The 14484-nt window shown below is 43.9% G+C and overlaps 2 protein-coding genes and 1 non-coding gene across 8 annotated transcripts; 2 read left to right on the top strand and 1 right to left on the bottom strand.

Annotated features, from left to right (window-relative positions):
• Nucleotides 1–70: 70 nt before the first annotated feature.
• LOC120456163 (probable ATP-dependent RNA helicase DDX56) lies at nucleotides 71–2258 on the top strand. Its single transcript, XM_039642808.1, has 4 exons — nucleotides 71–227; nucleotides 288–1039; nucleotides 1233–1661; nucleotides 1720–2258. The coding sequence occupies exons 1-4, from the start codon at nucleotides 162–164 to the stop codon at nucleotides 2153–2155; spliced, it is 1683 nt and encodes a 560-aa protein (XP_039498742.1). The 5' UTR covers nucleotides 71–161; the 3' UTR covers nucleotides 2156–2258.
• LOC120457432 lies at nucleotides 1076–1168 on the top strand. Its single transcript, XR_005616957.1, has one exon. It is a non-coding gene; the product is annotated as a small nucleolar RNA Z30a (small nucleolar RNA).
• A 607-nt stretch (nucleotides 2259–2865) lies between the features above and the next one.
• Nucleotides 2866–13790, bottom strand: LOC120456162 (proline dehydrogenase 1, mitochondrial). 6 transcript variants are annotated; one of them, XM_039642804.2, is made up of 12 exons: nucleotides 13614–13790; nucleotides 11346–11886; nucleotides 7931–8052; nucleotides 7296–7382; nucleotides 7048–7229; nucleotides 6353–6388; nucleotides 5864–5928; nucleotides 5292–5470; nucleotides 5048–5222; nucleotides 4638–4991; nucleotides 4394–4571; nucleotides 2866–4312 (listed from the first exon to the last, which is right to left on the bottom strand). In XM_039642804.2, the coding sequence occupies exons 2-12, from the start codon at nucleotides 11799–11801 to the stop codon at nucleotides 4107–4109; spliced, it is 2040 nt and encodes a 679-aa protein (XP_039498738.1). In that variant the 5' UTR covers nucleotides 11802–11886; nucleotides 13614–13790; the 3' UTR covers nucleotides 2866–4106. The 6 variants fall into 6 exon arrangements, with proteins under 6 accessions (XP_039498738.1, XP_039498735.1, XP_039498736.1 ...); XM_039642801.2 differs by lacking the exon at nucleotides 7931–8052 and adding an exon at nucleotides 8331–8452 and having other exon boundaries at nucleotides 13614–13789; XM_039642802.2 differs by lacking the exons at nucleotides 7931–8052; nucleotides 13614–13790 and adding exons at nucleotides 8331–8452; nucleotides 13301–13450.
• Nucleotides 13791–14484: the final 694 nt, after the last annotated feature.

Genomic DNA, 14484 nt, shown 5'->3' with positions numbered 1-14484 from the left:
ATCCCCTTTATAAATTTTATTTCAATAACAGTTCAATTCCACTATCGATAGACCGATCCAGCGGCCGATAATGCAAAAGACCGATACCTTACTCTTTTTGTAGTTGGGCCCGAAAACGTGTGCTGCGCATTTTCCAGGGTTTTTTTATACCGTAGCCCGCCATGAGCCAGAAGACCCAGAAAACGGTGCAGTTCCACGAGCTAGAGCTGGATCAGCGCATCCTTAAGGTGAGTGCACCGGCTTGCGTCTGAAAGTCCCTGTTTCAAAGTGTTGTGCTTATCTTTCAGGCGGTGGCCCAGCTGGGTTGGCAGCAGCCCACGCTCATCCAGTCGACGGCGATACCGCTGCTCCTGGAGGGCAAGGATGTGGTGGTGCGTGCCCGCACCGGATCCGGCAAGACTGCCACCTACGCCCTGCCACTGATTCAGAAGATCCTAAACTCCAAACTGAACGCCAGCGAGCAGTGTGTGAGTGCCGTGATCTTGGCGCCCACCAAGGAGCTGTGCCGGCAGTCCCGAAAGGTGATAGAGCAGCTGGTCGAGTCCTGTGGCAAGGTTGTTCGCGTGGCGGACATTGCCGGAAGCTCGAACGACACGGTGACCCAGAGGCACGCCTTAGCTGAAAGGCCCGACATAGTGGTCGCCACACCCGCCAAGTTGCTGGCCCATGCCGAGGCTGGTAGCGTGGTGGATTTGAAGCATGTGGAAACCTTGGTGGTGGACGAGGCAGATCTGGTGTTTGCCTTTGGATACGAGAAGGACTTCAAGCGGCTGATCAAGCACCTGCCACCCATCTACCAGGCTGTCCTGGTCTCTGCTACTCTCACCGACGATGTGGTGCGCATGAAGGGCCTGTGCCTGAACAACCCGGTGACGCTGAAACTCGAGGAGCCGGAGGTAGTGTCGCAAGATCAACTGACGCACCAGCGCATCCTGGCTGAGGAAAACGACAAGCCGTCTATATTATACGCCTTATTAAAGCTGAGGCTTATACGCGGCAAGAGCATCATCTTTGTGAACAGCATCGATCGTTGTTACAAGTGAGTAGAACATGCCAAGTACAATAAATGTACAGGAGCCAATGATGATAAAACTATGAATGTGGGGAGTGGGCAGCTGGCAACAGTTGGCGCACGCATGACCAGCAACTAATCTTCTCGCTGATGGCATTCCCATTTGACTTTAAATACTTTCGATAGTTCGTCCTAACAATTTCCCGGTTAACAATTTCAGGGTTCGCTTGTTCCTAGAACAGTTCGGCATCCGTGCCTGCGTCTTGAACTCCGAACTGCCGGCCAACATTCGCATCCACACAATTAGCCAGTTCAACAAGGGCACCTACGACATAATCATTGCCTCCGACGAACATCATCTTGAACAGCCCGGAGGCAAATCAGCGACTAACCGGAAATCCCCGCGCAGCGGAGACATGGAGTCAAGTGCTTCCCGCGGCATCGACTTTCAGTGCGTGAACAACGTAATCAACTTCGACTTCCCCAGGGATGTAACGTCATATATCCATCGGGCGGGCAGGACGGCCAGAGGAAACAACAAGGGCTCCGTCTTGTCATTCGTTAGCATGAAGGAGGCCAAGGTGAACGACGCCGTTGAGAAGAAATTGTGCGATAGCTTTGCAGCCCAAGAGGGCGAACAGATTATCAAGTGAGTATAGAACGGCATTTTCAAAAATGTTAATATGCTAAGTGTGCCTTCATTTCAGGAACTACCAGTTTAAAATGGAAGAAGTGGAGTCCTTCCGTTATCGTGCTCAGGATTGCTGGCGTGCTGCAACTCGCGTCGCTGTTCACGACACTCGCATTAGGGAGATAAAGACAGAGATCCTCAACTGCGAGAAGCTGAAGGGATTTTTCGAGGAGAACAAACGCGATCTGCAAGCGCTTCGGCACGACAAGCCTCTGCGCGCCATCAAGGTGCAGAGTCATCTATCTGACATGCCCGAGTACATAGTGCCAAAGGCCCTGAAGCGAGTGGTTGGAACGTCTTCCTCCACCGCCGGTGCCTCGGAAGCCAAACAGCCACGACAGTCGGCCGCGAAGGCTGCCTTCGAGCGGCAGGCCAATGATCCTTTGATGGGTAGCCAGGTGGACTTCGGCAAACGGCGTCATGCCCCTCGGCGAAAAAAGAAGGCGTTGTAGGGGAATAAATTGTCCATAGTCGCATTAGTCCTAAGAAGTAATGTTAATATTGTTGATGTAAGGAAAACATAAAATCGGCCTTCAAAGATGTTTGCTATTTAAATGCTGTTATTTTATGTCTCAATTTTAATAGGCAATAACTGTCCCTGACCAACCCGGGTAATTTTCTACCTCATATATATACACATATATGAAAATTGTATAAATCATTATAGAATTTCACATCATAGGTGTGAATATCAGGCCTAATGCGCGTTACACATGCATATTAATAATGTAATTTGTGAACAACTATCACATATTTATTTCCAATTATTTGCATTCCCTCCGAATGTGTGTTTTAGTACTTATCCAGCCAATGAGCAAGTGAATGTCTTTAAAAAATTAGAATCTTGACAGGTGGGTGCTTAATACACCACTGTTTGGGTGGCGTTGGGTAACCACTGAACCAGCTAGACGGAGAAAGCACTATATCATTTGCTTAACTTTTCTGACTGAGCAGCGGACGGAAAATGAAATAAATCTACGAGCCCCATTACTCAAATTGTCGGATGATCGTCGTAGCGCACAGCGATGATTATCCAGCAGCTGGATACCATTTAAGGTCATTATTCTGAGAGTCCTAGGAACAATAGATCACTATTAGCGGCGATTTGGGTAATTTAAGCGGAGAATTGCACCTCAAATGAAATTTAAGCGATGCATGGCGATTCGTTTTTAACATTTTATTATTGTCATTGAAATAGTTAACATTCATACAATTATTTATTCATTTATTTATAGCGTTTATGTAATACAATTATAATCATGAGGGTAATAATAAAAACTATTCGGTTCGATCTGCGCGCCTTAGTATATGGCCAAGTCTGTCTGTCTATATATGTAGTTGTCTGAGCAATCGAAACGCGGAAACGGATATGGAAACGAATTGAAAACAGGGGGAAAGTTTTTGTTGCGGGGTCTCATCCATCGACTATCGTAGTAATGACTTTTATAATATCGCTCCGTTAAGTGCTAAATTAAGCGTATACATTTAAGTTAATTTAGCATAATCGTAATAAAACTCGCTAGGTATTTAGGTATAGGTATGCGCGGTTATCCCAGGTTCCTATGAACAGTATTATTTATTTTACTATTTCGGATGGGATGGCCACGAGCTGGAGGAACAAATGCTCTGCACACTCTCTCTCTCGCTATTGCTCTATATAAATATATAGTTTATGGTATAACTTAGGGAAAACGAACATGAAATCACATTGCAAATGAAGAATGGATAACTAACAACTGATATACTGATACTGAGGAACAGGCACAATCACGAAGTTAATGAATCTAGACTAAAATGCAGCCATACACATACATGTATCTATGTAGATATATCTCTATAAACGTTTGCTCTCATTATATTGTATATAATATGTATATACCCCATACGATTTATGTTTTATTTGTTACGATGCTTAAAAATGTTCGCTTCAATTCAATCCCCTTTTTCAAAATCCTCGTTGTGGACATCCCACATTCGCTTTCTTACGTTTTTGACGCTTTTCAGTTTTGTTTCTTTCTATTTTTTTCTTTGTAACACACATACAGAACTCGTTTAGATTATTGTTGCAACAAGACGTAAAAATATACATATTTTCATCAAAAATTACCACCGCTCAGTGCTACCGTCTCTAATTGAAGTTGTTTGTGGGCAAAGAAGGTCCTGCAGACTTGCAGAACATTTTCGCTCCTTTGCAGGACCTTGGTATATACACAAGTTTTCATATATATATACCGTGGATATACGCAAATTTCGTAAGAGTAATAAGAACGACAAAAAAAAACATTAAAATAGGTCCGAAGCTATCGATTTCCTGGCGATATCCTCAGCCGGATATAATTGGCAACCGATTTGCCACCTCAGGGATGTGTGTGGGTGAGAGTGATTCCATCCATTCAGGCCAGCTTAGATGGGCACGTAGTTGCCCTTAGGCTTGTAGAATAACTGGCCACGCATCAGACGACGCCGGATCTCAGAGAGCAAAAGGCGCTTTTCCTTCTTGATCTTCTTGAGCACACCCTTGTTCTCCTGGGCACGACGAGACAAGTAGGGCAGCACCTCTTCGACAGGGCCATATGGTATGTATTTGTACGCCGAGTAGCCCGCTTGACCTGTATGTCGGAAATAACACAAATATAATGAAATGAAATGAAATAAAAGACAAGTAAAAGGGGCACGGTATGGAAACATACCCAATGGGAAGGTGATGTAGTCGCACATGCCCAGCAGTTGACCGAAGCAGATCACCTTGTCCTCCGGGGAGATGCCGATCTCCTTCATCTGCTGGATGGCAAATCGCACAGTGTCTTCGTTGTGCGAGGCCACCATAATGCCAATCTTCCTGGCATCGTCATCACAGTCCTTCATCAGCTGGAATTATTAAGAAATTCTTGGTGTACCTATAATCTTTGATAACCGAAATACGCAATTTCCCACCTTAATGCGTCGCAAGCACTCGGACAACGTCTTGTGATACATTTCCGTGGTGGCCTCGAACGTGGGATTTACGGGATCCGGATAGCCCAGCGACTTGGCACGGTCCCGCTCCTGGTCCATATAGGCACCGCGCACCAGCTTAGCTCCGAAGTAAAAGTTCTGGCGCTTGGCCTGCTCCAGATCGGTGTTCACCTCGCGGAACGTTTCGCGCAGGTAGCACTGGTACGTATTAAAGACAATGGCCTTGTCCTTGTTGTACTTGCGCATCATTTCCAGGGTGATGCGTGAGATGGCCGGCTGGAAGTAAGTCTGCTCCGCATCCACCATGATGCGCACATCCAAATCCGCAGCAGCCTGAGGTTGGAAATACCATTTTAGTTCGTTTCCACAACTAGAGTGGCAAAACACACCTTTACAATCGTGTTGAGGCGACGGATCATGTTCCTGAACATCTCCTCCTCCTTGGGCGGTATTTGTGAGATCAGTCGACGCATCTGTCCGGTTTGGGGATCGGGAACGCGGAAGGTGTCGCTCAGCTGCGAGTCTTCGTCTACGATGCCAGACCAGGGGAACAGATGCAAAATTCTGAAAGCAATAGACGAGCATGGGAAGTCAGTTTTGGTAAGGAGTTTGATAAGAAAAAAACGGACTCACCCCTCCTTGTCGGACGTTACATTGTTCAGGAACTCTTTCACGTCCTTATTGTCGCCCAGCGTGGCGTAATACTTCTCGAGATCCTTGATGGTCTTGTGGTGGGTCAACACATTGCCCTGTCCGCCAACCATGTCCTCCATGTACTTGCGTGTGCGCATAATTACCTCGGACAGTTGCAGCTGCAAATGAGAGTCAAGGTCATCGAATAAGAAAGATGAAGGAAGTTTAGACTTATAGTCCCTCCTAATGATTGTAAATATACAAAATCATAAATAAATACATTAAATCATATGTATCATAAATAAGTTATTAAGATTTACGAGGCTTCTCATTTAGGATTACTTTTTAGCGTTTAGATTTTATAACTTTAAGGAAATCATTAGAGGTTGACATTTATCTGCAGCGGCAAGTGAAACGTTTAAGAATCAGTTGTTTTACTTTTTCATTAGCGTCAATTAACTGTGTTCCTTTTCCATTTCCATTTATTAACACCTATTAAACCCTGTGTTACCCGTATAAATAAAGCTACTCAATTATGTGGTTCTCAAGGGGATTACGTTGTGCGAACTTACCAGCAATTGTGGACGGCCAAGGGCGGTGAGTTTAATGGCGGTGATGCCAGTTCCGAAGGTGGCGCCTGCAGGTCGATATTCGGATCAATCGGTGGTTGATTGGTGGAAATGAAAAGCATTTGGAAAAAGAGCAGAGCAATCGGTGAATGCGATGCGGTGGCAGAGTTGGCGAAAGTTGGAAAGCGGATTCTACAGATATGTATATAGCATACGAGTATATGTCTAACTACGGCACATAAAAGCGTCAAGAGTTACGGATACGAGTACGGATTGAGTTGCAGACACAAAGATACGAAGCAACGCATTACAGCAACCAACTGAAAACGCACACGAAATGGCTAAAAAGTCAAACTAGTTTGCTTTGCTCTGTCGAAATACGGAATTGGCCATCAATGGTTACTCTTTCGGGTATTTCGGATACTTGTTGAATAGTTTTCGAAGTTACTTGTTGGCATTTTGGGTTGTGTGTTCGTTAATTTCTCGGCTTACCCGTGGCCACTGCCCGGGGCACCTTGCGATCATCATCTGTTCATATTTGGATTCGCAACGAATTCGAATTGATTTTGGATTTTAAGTTATGTGGGGGTTATTCGATAATCGATGGGTTGGTGCCGTTTTGGGGATATTTGCGGGGCAGAAAGAAGAATTTATTAATCATAAATTAAAATTTATTTCAGGAAGAGAGATCGAGTGTGTAGAAAGATAGAGAAAAAGAGAAGGAGAAAGCCTAGCAGGAAACAGCCTAAAACCCCAAAATCATTGAATGCAGGACGGGGAAACTACAAAGATCTGCGGGAATGTTCTCACCTATTTGTCATATTTGTCATAAGTAGTGACATATCGAGTTGAAAGTGAAAAATTTGTTTTATATAACATTCTGGTTCTGGATTTATTTTGTAGAAAGTCATATTTTGATTAAAGTAAAGTTAAGCATACTGATTTTACTTGTTCCATCTGAGGAATAAAGTGAAACTCATAGCTCGATATGTCATATCTTTCGTTCAGTACACTAAAAACAAAAAAACAAAAAATTAAACTGCATGCTTAACTTTTAGCAATGGATGCGTTTGCTAAATAGAAACATTTGTACAGAGGAACTCAGGGATCGTGAGGTGGAACTTAAGGAACTTGCATGCCGGAGTCGGCCATCTGGAACCAGCAAGGAAAACTGGCCAAGAACATACCCGAAACGGCCTCCAGACACTTGATGAAGATCTCCATGTTCCGCTCGCAGGTGGCCTCGTTCAAGTAGAAGTAGGTGCGAGCACTACTGACCTTGTAGCGCCGATCGGCGAATGACTTGTCCACATGGTACTGCGGCATGCTGCCCTCCTCCTTCTTGTCGCCCGCACTGGAGACGGATGATCTGAAAGAAACAGAATAAGTATGCAAATTAAAGAAACTATATGACTAGATGATTATCAGGACTTACTCTACTTCACGTTTCTCGGCCTCCTCCTGGGTGATATCCTCCTCAACGGAATAGTCGAGAATCGGCTTAACGCCGAAGGATCTTAGCCTGTAATTGTACGAAATGCATTAGCTCAAGTTTGCAACAACCCAAAAAAAACACAAAACATTAGTAAAATAGAAGAATTTAGAGTATGGATTGATTAGCAGTTGAGAAAATTTAAAGTTCTTTCGTTAAAAGGGATCCAATTCGGATTAGGGATTCGCATCTGAATATTCGAGTAGATCTTTCATGCTGACACATGCCCAGGACATGGAAGAGCCTCTCATTAGTGAGGTCACTCAATGCTTGCTTAGAATATTATTAGCAATATGTGTGGTCTATATTATGTGCACATATATATGGATGGTGGAAATAATAGCACCAGAGATGCTTTAGCAAAACTTTTTGAATTGTCCACTCAAAATTGTCATTAACCACATAGTTTGAATTAAAGCATTATTTTAAAAACACGCTATCGTGTTTCGAATGCTATTACTTCGGCTGAAACCATATGTATATGTATGTAGCACTTGTAGTGATATATCGGATATATTTGGATGCATGGGTTGCATGGGGTGCAGTAGGGTGCAGTGGGGTAGGGGGAGGGGGTTAACCTCTCTAGGGCGGGCACGATCGTGTGACGATTCTCGCCGGCCACAAAGTGTCCGTAGAAGCTGGACTTCATCAGCAGGACGAAGAGCTTCTGGCCGAGCAGGTTGCGCGCCAGTTTCATCAGCTGTTTATCGGCGTTATCGGTGTTTGTTCGATTATTATCGGTAAATGTGTTCGGTTTGTCAGGGATTCCATTACAATACAAGTGTGGGCATTTAAGCGGGTTTCGCATAACCGTTTCACAGCCCGAATCGCGGCCAAAATAATAACATGAAGTAAACACAAAACCATAGGGCGGCAGAAAGCAATATAGAAATGGAAAAAAAAACAAGAAAAGAAAAGAAAAGAAAAGAAAAAAGAAAAAGGCGATAAGTGAGTGGGAGTGTCGTGGTGCGCAATTACCTTTCCAGTGTGGGTATGATCTTGATCTGATCCTCGCCGGCGACAAAGTGGCCATAGAAGGTCGCCTTCATCAATGCTGTAAATAACCGTTGACCCAATACGTTCTTTGACCATTTCATAAGCTGCGAAATTTTCGTTTGTTTTGATCGGTTTTATGCGGCATACACAGTAAGTTTGTCGGTTATAGATTTTGTTTTGGTTTTTCGATATTTTGTCATGTTGTGTGCGGCGTCAAAAATTGAATTCAAGATAGTTTTAATTTTCCGTTGGAGGCAATACAAAGTTGATATACATACATATGTAGCAAGGACAGAGTTTTTGAAAGATGCAACTAATAACCATCGAATCTAGCTGAGATCCCACCGCCCTGGTTCGTTCAATTTCTCATCGTCTGGATCGCACATAAATCACTTGGAATTTGGCCAAAAGGCAAAATAAAAAACGTGAACGAAGTCAAGGCCAAAATCGTTGCCAAAGTCCAACAATATAGCAATACAAGAACGCAACAAAAAGTGCGGAGGCGGCAATGTGTATTATTCTTAAAGAGGCTGCATGTTATTTAAACGATTGTCAGCTAAACACGCACATGCACATAACCATCCCATTTCCAAATTCAGCCTAGTGTTTGAAGAAAGACGATCCGCCGCGGATCCGTCAACTCAAACAGAAATCCACTGAACATGCATATAATATAAATGTGCGAACTTTGAAATTTTAGGCGAAGAACACATGAGCACTTCCTGAAATGCCGTAAAATAACGCAATCCATTATATAGACTCTCTTGCAAACTTATTCATGCTAAGACTATGCGAATAGTAACAATACTATCTTCTCAGGGAATATTTATTGATTTTAATAAAACATGCAATGCATTAGTCCAACTATTGCATTTTTAGATATTTGTGGAAACGAACAAATGTCAAACTGCATGTAATAAAACCAGGCAATAGAGGCAGGAAGAGATCGCCCAAGTTGGGAATCACCAAGTTTCCGGTTTCCTCACAACTCATTCCTTACAATGTGGAAAACACAAGAGCATTGGCCTCTGATAAATGATTCCCTTGCACGTGTGTGCTTTGCTTGATGCGGGATCCATCAGATGAATGGGATTCAGAGGAGGGAAACGGGGGAAAAGAAAAGAAAAGAGCATTCTCCGTCTGGGGGAACCGGTTTGGTCGGGAACACTGAGGTAATTAATTGAGTACAAAGTTGGCTAAAGAACACACAGCCGACAATATAAATACACCATCACCAAAACTGGTTACATAAAACAAATTCTCGTTTCGCATTCTGTTTTTTTGGGTATGGCATGTTTTGCTTTTCTAGTCTCTTAACTTTTTCTTTGGCAGACAATTCGAAACCGAGGACAGGTGTTTGTCGTTGAGCTCTGGCCCCCAAGAAAAAGCTGCCCCAGAGCTAACACCACCCCTGGTCACCTGGCACATGCCACCTGCCACCTGCCACTGTACCCCGCTTCCACCAAGTTTTTTACCCATCAATACCCAACCCATTCTCACATATCACGAGACCCACACCGCTCGGTCGCCAAAAGCAAACGACGCGCTACTGTAAATAGAAATAGCGAAAAAATGAGTACACTCTGATAAAAAATCACCCGAAGTTGAGAACTCAATTGAACCGTGAGCAAGAAAACACCTTCGTCAACCACAAGGGTTGCCTTGTTTTTGCAACTTTGTATACAATAGATATAGTAATTGTATCAAAAACGATTGTGCAAGCGATGTTTTCAAATAACGCCAAGTCAAGTGCTTTATTGCTGCCCTTAAGGAATGGATGCCCGATTTCTTCTAGTGCATCACAGCAAAATGTGGAGATGTGGGCAAAGTCGATGCCTTACTAATGCCACATGTGATGTGATGTCTCCGGTCCCAGGTTGCTGTGCCAATATTCCCTGCGACAGTCATTAACCACCCATATATGCAAATTGCATCGAGCGGGCGGAAAAATGATAGATAAGTATAAGTAACCGTCGTGGCGACGCATGCACTTTGAGTAATCGATAAGCAATCAAACGATCGCCGACGTAATTAAATAGAAGCACGCTAGCGAAAATGAGGGAAATGCGCGGGGTTTGCCAACGATTCCGATTGGCGCACATTCGGGGGCCTGACTATATAACGACCTAAACTATACAGTCCACATAATCCATACGTCTCGCTGAGCAAATACGCACGAGTTAAGAGCAAACAGCGGGCCGAACAAGGTCGCCATCGCATCGGCAATTTGCATGGCAAAGTTTCCCTTTTTCCTGCCGTCAATCAGGCACTCATTCAATCTTCTGTGCGACTGCAGCACCTGCCAGAAAGTGGCAACAAATGCAACAAGCAATTAGCCAGGAATTTATCAGCACAAGGAGGAGTGCAAGCGAATTGAAAAGCGGAAACAAGGCGGAAAATCGGAAGGAAGGCAGCCAGCCACCTGACACGGGTTTCGGTTGCCCGGAAAATCGGACTCAAGCGAATAGAAGCGGCAGGTAAAAGTGCCTAAGCCAAATACACCTTGCGTGACAGGATCGATAAAATTCATGAATAAGGCAAAAATTCGTCAATATATAAAAAAAAGCGAACTTTGGAGAAAATAATTAAAAATTCTTCTACGTTCAAGTTTGGACAAGTTGACCATATGCAGTAGTCATGGCCTTAGCTGTTCATAACTTTTAGCTTATACTCACTGCAAGTTACATTTTTATGAATATATATCATTTAATTAAAATGAAAGCAGCAGTAGAGGACATTAAATAGGCCAAGGGTCAGCGATCATTCAACGGTTACAAATAGGTCACTATCTAAAAATACTTTCTTAATTACAGCTTTTAGAGAGCATTCAGCAGGGGTTGAGTACTAACAGAGCCTTAGACGGTACGCCCTTGATTTCTCAGCAAACAGAACCAGAAACAGAGAGCGATGCTCAACTAGTCGATGGATTGGACCAATATAAGGGTCAAAGGACGCAGGACTCGGCAGAGGAGGAGCGCGGGACGCCGGTTAACTCACCGTCATGTTGTGCTCGACCAGCTTCTCGCTGGAACATATCATATAGACGAGATAGGCGCGTATCAGCTCGCCAGTGGTCTTGCTCTTGAAGGCGGCAATCGGATCATTGAAGCTCACGTCCAGGGGATCCCTCTGCGGCGAGCCAGCGGGCGAGGGGTTCCTCTCCTGGGACGACTCCTGCTTCGTCGATCGCTTCACCGTCTCGCCGGACACCAGCTCCGGTTGTACCACAGCGGAGGCCTGCAACGGCCGTTCGCCGCTGTGGAGGAAACGCGCCCCATTGACTCCTCTCGTGGACTCCGATGCTGCTCCTTCGCCGACGGTGCTCCTGGTGCCGCGCTGGTGGAAGCTCCGGCAGGCGGCGACGGCCACGGAATTGCTCGACTTGCTGCTATTACGGCCGTAGACCAAACTGATGGCTGTTCGTTGGGCGCTCAGCGAACGGAGTAGAGCCATTACAAGGGATTCTGCGGTTTATTTCGGCTTTCTGCTCTCTGGCTTTTGAGACGGATATTGAAACGCACTCCGATCTCGACTGCTTCTGTAAAAAACAATGCAAAATCAGAGGTAATTTCACTATTATCACTAAATCAAATCACCACGAATCTGAGGAAAGACAGTGGCGTAGCCATAAAATCACTAAAGGTTGTTATCTCGATTTTAATTGCATGAGTGCAACAAAATTGTAACGAAGTGGGGAAATTTACATATCTAATAAATAATAGATTACCACTGCAAGTCGTTTATAAATGATTGATTTTCAATAAGAGCAGATAGGATTGATTTAATTCTAATTGGAAGATGGTTCATCAATAAAACAATAAAAAACAAATGTATTATAAAATTAATTTTTAAATTATAATGCCATGAACAAGAATCAGTACATTTCACATATTATTTAAACAATTTCAAACAGTTTTTGGTCCCCCCAATCCCCCCGCCTACGCCACTGATCACAGCTGATTTAGTCTGATTTATGGAGAGCTTTTCGCTCTGGGGCGCACTCTTCCTCTTTCGCTCGCTCCGAATGTTATACAACAAATGCGAAAAACGTGAGGTGGAGAGGGAGAAAGAGCGAAAGAACGGCGAAGCCGAAAAAACAGCACAACAACACAAACACACGTACGCGTCGAAATGTTCAATTAAAAAACCCAGTTTCTGGTCTGAGATCTATGTATCTTTCGCCATTATGTGTCTTTTGGGTTTCTTTCTTACATTGTTTTTATTATTTATTCTATTACGCTTTGAGCGTTGTATACGCCGCAAAAGCACGAAACCAAATGCGACGAAGACTTCTGAAAATGGGGCGAATTGTTAGGCGATTGTCGGCGAATTCCACGAAGCGAAATGAGGAAGGACCCAAAGGCGAGGAAATCCTTTTCGCCGCTTCGCTCCCGTTTATGTAACTGTAAGTGTAACCGAGATTGTACCGTAATTGTAACTACGACTGCGTGACGTCACAGGCATGCGAGCCCTTTTGATTTCGGTTTTGATTTGGCATTTGTTTTGATTTAATTGAAATGCGCCGCAAGCAAGCACACACTAATTGGTGTTAATTGCGGCTCTCCTTGATTCTCCCCAATTTTCGTTCTCTATTTTCCTCTCATTGGCCCCCTTTCCCGTTTTCATTTTATTTATTAATTAGCAGCCCGCTAAATAATCGCCAGACGAGAGGCTGCAATCAATCGAAAAAACTTGGCGGGTTTCATTGCACAGATTTCATTACACTTCATTATGGTCAATATCAAGTTCTGTCTCGCTCTGGCCGCCATGGTTAAAGGGAGACGGGGAGCTAGCGTACTTAAATTGCGAATTCATCAGAATGGTGTTTTTTTGTTTTTTCTTCGTTTTTGTTGCTATGCGGCGAATTGTACCTATTATATAACACTGCTCACTACTCGCTACCTCTCTTTGTAGAGATCCTTTTATGATACAAATACAATACACACACTCACATGTACACTGCAAAATTTCGCTTGATTTTCCCTAACTTTTTTTTTGCCCTGTTTTGCGGTTTTCCTCTATTTTCTCGATTTAAATTTTGCTTCAACGGGTGTTTTGTCACTTAAAAAAAAACAAACTACGATACATAACTAGCAACAACCCAAAAACAACAAAAGGGTAAACAATTTATAAAATTCTTTGTTGGAAATTTTGTACAATCGCCAAACAGTTTTCCGGAAAAACTCGTGTTTGTTTGACAAACTTCTCACAGCAGCCTGCAAGAGAAGTAGAAAAGTGCCCGTTTCTGCCAGTGCATTTCCTCACCTCAGAAAAGACAAACAAGTACAAGCACAATTATATTAATTCTTCGGTTTTTTTGAGTCTATTTGGTTCTTTTCGAGGGTTTTTGGTTTTTGCTGCTGCTGCGCGGGAGAGAGCGTGAGCACGCGCGAGAGGGAGAGAGAACGACTGCAAGGGTCTGAATTCGCGAACAAACTGAAACACATGAAGCGAAATTAAGGCCAACACGGCGAAAGCTCGTCCAAAAAAGCTTGTGAGAAATGGTCAAAACGCTTGTCGAACAGGAAGGTGAGGGGCAGAAAGCATCTTGAGGAGAGAGCGGGCGTGGTGGGCCACCCCCAGCAGCTGTTTGTGCTGCACGTGAGAGGAAAAAAGAAATCCCATCGAGAATTAATCGCCATCTTGTCCCCTCTTATTGCCCAATTAAAATCGGTGCGCTTATCTACGCCCCTGGCGGTTGGCCAGGAATCTTTCGTGCTCTTATCTTATCAATGGACTCCCCCAGCGCCCCCAACGAACTCACCTTCTTTCCATCTCTCTCTCCCTCTCAGTCTCTCTTTCAGCCGACCACTCGCACTCGTTTTGCCAACCGGCTAAATGTCGAGCTTTGCCGGCGTCTTGCAACACTGGCATGGCAAGCAGGGTTGCTTTACACACAGAGCAATGGATAAATATATCGATTACAAAATGAACTCGAATTTCAAATTTGGCTTCAGAAGTGTGCATTTTTCAAAATGTTACTTTGTGTCAAGAAAACTGATTGTGGAAAAAATTTCAAATCTACTCGTTCTTACTTACATTAAAAGAGCAGATCAAAATGGGAGTCCATTGACTAAATATAGAATCTCTTTAATTTTCTTATCGGACCCGCGATAGCCAAATATTTCCTTTTGCG

This window comes from Drosophila santomea, chromosome X (genome assembly GCF_016746245.2).
Source record: "Drosophila santomea strain STO CAGO 1482 chromosome X, Prin_Dsan_1.1, whole genome shotgun sequence".
NCBI classification, from domain to species: domain Eukaryota; kingdom Metazoa; phylum Arthropoda; class Insecta; order Diptera; family Drosophilidae; genus Drosophila; species Drosophila santomea.
Note: the sequence above shows the minus strand (reverse complement) of the source record. Positions and strands in the feature narration are given on the sequence as shown.

Excerpts from the sequence above, each read along its gene's own strand:
- LOC120456163 (XM_039642808.1), top strand. The coding sequence starts at position 162 with ATGAGCCAGAAGACCCAGAAAACGGTGCAGTTCCACGAGCTAGAGCTG. Across the intron at positions 228-287 it reads TGGATCAGCGCATCCTTAAG|GCGGTGGCCCAGCTGGGTTG; the intron begins GTGAGTGCACCG and ends CTTATCTTTCAG. Across the intron at positions 1,040-1,232 it reads AGCATCGATCGTTGTTACAA|GGTTCGCTTGTTCCTAGAAC; the intron begins GTGAGTAGAACA and ends TAACAATTTCAG.
- LOC120456162 (XM_039642804.2), bottom strand. The coding sequence starts at position 11,801 with ATGGCTCTACTCCGTTCGCTGAGCGCCCAACGAACAGCCATCAGTTTG. Across the intron at positions 4,572-4,637 it reads AGTGCTTGCGACGCATTAAG|CTGATGAAGGACTGTGATGA; the intron begins GTGGGAAATTGC and ends TAATAATTCCAG. Across the intron at positions 4,313-4,393 it reads CTACATCACCTTCCCATTGG|GTCAAGCGGGCTACTCGGCG; the intron begins GTATGTTTCCAT and ends TCCGACATACAG.